The sequence below is a fragment of the Gossypium hirsutum genome, chromosome A02 (genome assembly GCF_007990345.1).
Source record: "Gossypium hirsutum isolate 1008001.06 chromosome A02, Gossypium_hirsutum_v2.1, whole genome shotgun sequence".
NCBI classification, from domain to species: domain Eukaryota; kingdom Viridiplantae; phylum Streptophyta; class Magnoliopsida; order Malvales; family Malvaceae; genus Gossypium; species Gossypium hirsutum.
Window position 1 is genome coordinate 107707048 of NC_053425.1, and position 5395 is coordinate 107712442.

General features: G+C 31.0%; 1 protein-coding gene across 6 annotated transcripts; it reads right to left on the reverse strand.

Moving 5' to 3' along the window:
- Positions 1–426: 426 nt before the first annotated feature.
- LOC107909471 (F-box protein At4g35930) lies at positions 427–4584 on the reverse strand. 6 transcript variants are annotated; one of them, XM_016836996.2, is made up of 8 exons: positions 4439–4584; positions 4271–4305; positions 4110–4159; positions 3928–3962; positions 3275–3762; positions 1617–1691; positions 1276–1385; positions 427–983 (listed from the first exon to the last, which is right to left on the reverse strand). In XM_016836996.2, the coding sequence occupies exons 5-8, from the start codon at positions 3626–3628 to the stop codon at positions 722–724; spliced, it is 801 nt and encodes a 266-aa protein (XP_016692485.2). In that variant the 5' UTR covers positions 3629–3762; positions 3928–3962; positions 4110–4159; positions 4271–4305; positions 4439–4584; the 3' UTR covers positions 427–721. The 6 variants fall into 6 exon arrangements, with proteins under 6 accessions (XP_016692485.2, XP_040937230.1, XP_016692483.2 ...); XM_041081296.1 differs by having other exon boundaries at positions 3275–3769; XM_016836994.2 differs by having other exon boundaries at positions 3928–3976.
- Between the last annotated feature and the right edge of the window lie 811 nt (positions 4585–5395).

Below are 5395 nucleotides of genomic sequence, written 5' to 3' on the forward strand. Positions count from 1 at the left end.
TTTTACGATTAAAAATTAACATAACTAACAAAATAAATAGACAACTACACATGATGTAACACGTGCCCCTCGTTTTGAGGTACAAAGACTAATTTTTAATTATATAAATTGATTAATTTTTTAACAAATGAATCAGTTTCCATTTTTATCTAACATATAATAACTAATTTACCTAATTTTTTAGTAAAAAAAAATACAATCTGATTCTTAATATGAAGTCTACCATGGTACTTTTACCTTTTAAAGTGTGCAGTTTTATGGAATCCGTACCAAAATGAAAAAACTTTCAAATTCAAATAGTAAAATGAACAAAAAATTACAATAACCCTTTGCCACTAATAGCAAATATCCGATGTCAGTCTTCCTTTATTATCAGTGGAGGACTGTCGACAACAAATCTAACACAAAAATGGCAACCAATAATACTTTCAACTTTCAAAGCATATATATATATAAGATATACAAGCAATCAGTACATGGCCTATTATTGTGAAAGAAAACCACATTTATCCTCTAAAATCTTCAAACCCTTAATGCATATAAGATTCATATAAAGTTTCATATATATAACCTAATACTCCCCAAGCAAAGCCTACAAAACCTCATATCTGATACTTCTGACTCTATTAACTATAATCTCCTATATAGAAATGGGCAAAAAAATATAACTATATACAAGTGGAATCCAGCTTTATGATATTTTCTAACACTGGGGAATATATCAACGAAGCTTATTTTGAGCAACAGCTTGGCATAACTCATCTTCGTAAAATAAAACTCGATTCGAAGCCAAAGATTTGCATAATGGTTTAGGGAGAGTAGAGGGTACCATGCATCTCGAAGGGAATGCAGAATCTTGAAAGAGCACTGCAGCGATTTGCCTCAACTCGGTCACTTTAACACGAGAAGGTGGCCGTGGACCGTGTCGTGGAGCTTTTGGAGTGTGTGGGCTTTTTAAAATAATACCTTTGCCTTCTCCCTTGCTGGAAACAACACCCAAAACGTCAAGAAACATAAATGGTTATATAATATGATTCATGCACTAATGGTGTGTCCAGGATTGACACTTTTTTGACAGCAAAAGCAATGTTAAGCAAAAGGCTTTTGCCATCCAAAGGACTTTTGGCTGCTACGTGCGTTTCAAAAGCACTTTTCAACCGTTACACTAATGCTAAACTAATCCTAAAAAGAACATAGGGGGTGAGATGTTTTAAAGCTTATCTTTCGAGTTTTATGGAATCTTTTGTTGAGGGCTTAAACATTATAGACGCTTACCTCGTAAAGGGCCAGTGATCGGTAGGCCTTGGTGTCATTGTGCTAAGCACCTCTTGCCTTGAACGATCAGGTGTTGTGTAATTGAAGTGAAATTGTCTTGCCAGGGAAACCTGAAACCAATGAACATTAATGGTTATATAATATGATTCGTATGCTAAAAGTGCCTTTAGCATTGCTTTTGACGGTCCAAAAGAACTTTTTGAAGCAAAAGCAACGTTGAACAAAAACCTTCTGCCATCCAATGGCTGAGAGGTGCTTTTCAAAAGAACTTTTCAACCATAACAGCAATGTTGAACTAATCCTAAAACGAACATGCATTCAAAGGAAGAGAGATATCTTACAGCTTTTCTTATCCTTTGAGAAACATGAAAAACAGCCCTCAGCTGGTCATGGTGCAAGTGACAAAGTATTTTAACCTTAATATTTCCAAAAAGAAAAAGATTGGAATCAGTTTTCAGGGGGAAAAGGGCAGATCTCTATATAATAGAAAGCACGCAGTTTCAATCTTGCAAAGTAAAAGAGGGATGCATATAAAATAATTTCACACCAGAAAATCAAGATTTTGGTTGCAATGTTCCTTCGTGCAGAAGCTATATAAACATGCATCCATTGTGTCTTTTACAGATATCATATCACAGTCAACCATGAACAATAAGCGCAACAGCATATCGAAAAACATGCAGATTAACCTCAATTTATGTCCATGTAAGCAAACAATATTTTTCCATTTATCATATACCCAGAAGATTGGTTTTCAAAGCACATATCAAAAAATATAATACAGTCAACTCTCTCTATAACAATCCCATTTATCTGCCAAGATTTTGTCTGTTATAAAGAGGTGGTTGTTATACACCTATAATAACATGATAATTGTTGTAAACCTACCATAGAATTCGTACCATGAATTTTCATGAGAATTATGTTCAAAAAAGAATGTGGACATAAAATAAACAAAGATAAAAAACGTATAGCAAGTATATGTGTTATTGCTTTTATGCATCTTTGATTTTACAAAATTTCAAATAACTAATTATAAAGTTCATAAATCTAACAAGTTCAATTAATCAAAATGAGTTATCAAATTTAATTAATTTATTTATCTTGAGTTATTAAATTCAAGTAATCAATTTATAAGTTTATATGAAGTTCAAAATTCAAAATAGAATATTTAATTAGGAAATTTAATAAGTTATACAATTGATATCTTTAATTCCACTCGTTGAAGATGATTTTCATTTAATAAAACATAATTAATAAATTTTTCATATGAAATTTAGACATTTAATTGAAATAATATTTTAATTAAAATAATTTTTATATAATAAATTATAATTAATATGCTTGTTTATATGAAATAGCTATAATTTTACTTAAAATTTTAAACAATATGCTATTATGGAGAACTAATTTATTAAAGAATGTTCTTTATAACTATGGCTGTTGCTTTTATAAGTAAAAAGTTGTTATAAAGGATTAAAATAAAACATAAAAAATCGATTCTACTAGAAAACTGACAATTATAACGAAATACTACTGTAGGGGTGGCTATTATAGAGAGGGCTGATTGTATAAAGGAAAAAGAACTTCAAAAGAAGATTAAAGATTAAATAGAAAACTTATGTGATTAAAGGAATTCTGCTTCTGTTAAAGTCCGCTTTCTATCATGCATATTATAACAATGAATAACAGGTATCACTAGGTAAAGGAATGGAAGCAAAGCCAACAAAAAGTTATTAACATGCAACATGATTCGTGAAGGATGCCCATCATGTATGCCACCGACAAATAAAGATCATAGTTATGTCCAAGATGAATATAAAGCAATAATTTGGTGAATTCTGCAGCATCTAAACCAATGGCCTAAACAATTTTAACCTTGTAATGTTAAATAGAATCTATATACAACCATAATCATCACTATATAGAATGAAGAAGCTGTAAAGCATTTTAAGGCCATATTATACAAACAGATTAACAAAAGGGAGCAAATAAATACCAGTAAATCCATAGGAAGAGACTCGAGCCTTGACTCTGATTCAAAGTTTTCAGGGCGAGGCGTCTTCGGAGTCCGCACCAAACCATTCTGCTTATGAAAATTCACTGGCGATAACATCAAAGGGCTTTCCTCAATAACCTTATTTTCCATCAAAACATTATCATCCTCTGCTTTCTTGGTATCCACTGCAACCCTTTTCTTCCCAAGATCGGTACAAAACTTGGAGGCCGAAGCTTTATTGTATCGAAGATGAGCAAGAGTACCTGGTTTCAGATACTTACAGCTCGAGCTCCTTAATCGCTTGTTCTTTCTTGCTGTTTTCGATTCCCTATCGATCGGAGACTCTTTTCCCATACTTTTTTTTTTCACTCTTTTTCTTTTCCTTGTATTCTAAGCTGTCCCTCAACTATATACTATTTTTTTCCCGCTGATGTAAACCTAGTGTTTGAGTAATCACACGTTGTAACGAAGGGCCATGAATTGAAATTCTAAAACCTGACATTCAAATGAAAGAAAAATCATAATTCTCCATTCATAATATAACAGAACCTAGTTCTTTTATTTCGACTCAGAAAAATCACAGATGCAAAATAAGGCTTAAGAAAAGTATCAGAAACAAAAAAGCTCCAATTTTCTAAGTAAACAAAACTCACATGATTATGTTGAAATCGTCCTCGATTGATCTCCGCTGCAATTCCAAAACTAGAAATAAATCAGCCGAAAGAAAAACAGTAAGAACTTCATCAATCAAAAATAAGAAAACGAAGCCGAAGGTGAAAAAAATCCTAAATATTGAAAAAAAAAAGATAAAGTAGCTAAATAAAACAAAACTCACATGATTATTTCCAAATCTTGCTCAATTGATCACCGATGCAAACTCCAAAACTGGAAACAAATCAGCCAAAAGAAAAGCAGTAAGAACTTCATCAATAAAAAAATAAGAAGACGAAGCCTAAATATTTTTTTAAAAAAAATTGCTAAATAAACAGAACTCACATGATTATTTCCAAATCGTGCTCAATTGATCTCCACTGCAAATTCCAAAAAAACCGAATAAACAACAAAACGAAAAACAGTAAGAACTTCATCAAGAAAATGACATCGAAGGGAAAACTTCCTAAATGTTCAAAAAAATTAAAAAATAAAGCAAACAGATAAACTCACCGATCTTAAATTAGCTGATATTTCCGTGTGAAAAAATAGGAACAAAAAATTTTGAGAGAGCGAAATTTCATAAATGTTGAAATTTTAGTGTGAGAGTAGGTCTAAGCGTGCTTTTAGAGAGAGAAACTACGAGTTAGAGGGAAGAGATGGGGCCGCTAGGGTTTGCTCTTTATTTGAAATTCTCTTAATTTCCCGCCAAGTTTTTCAAGAACAGTTTATAAATTTAGAAATGTCAAATTTAAATTTCATCCCTCTAATTTATAACAATTGATAAATTAATCCTTTTACTTTAATTTATCATAATTTAATTCTCGTACTTTACAAAAAATTGAGAAGCTAGTTCATTTGTTGATAAATACATGGACTTAAACTGCCGCGTTTGTAAATTTATCGTATATAAATTGTTAATATGCTAATATTTGTTAATATTGTGTATATAATTTATTGAATTGCTAATTTTTATGCCAACAATTTAATAACAAGATGTAACGGTGTTACCTACTGCATTTTAATTTTATCATTCGGGTGGAGAATAAGAAAAATCATACCAATGAGGCTTTGGCTAGATTGTTAAGACGAATGTCCCAAATCTTTAAGACTCTGATTATAATCTCACCATATACAATTGCGATGTATGAATCTCTATTTCACTTTGTGTACATGCCACATATCGACTTGGTCCTATTTTCTGATTCTTCATTTACTGTGCTTTATATTAACATATATTTTGACTTATATTATACTTATGATCATATTGTATTTGTAATTGTAATATTCTAAAAAAGGCACGATTTGATTGCTTAATAAAATGTTGCATTTATTGCATTATTTAAAAAAAATCAAATTGAGAAAAAACAACATTGTAGTATTGAATCGAGAAATGGATAAACTTTAGGGATTGAAATTGTAAATAAAGCCTTTTTTTAGTCAATTTGTGACTATTATTTAATAAACCCA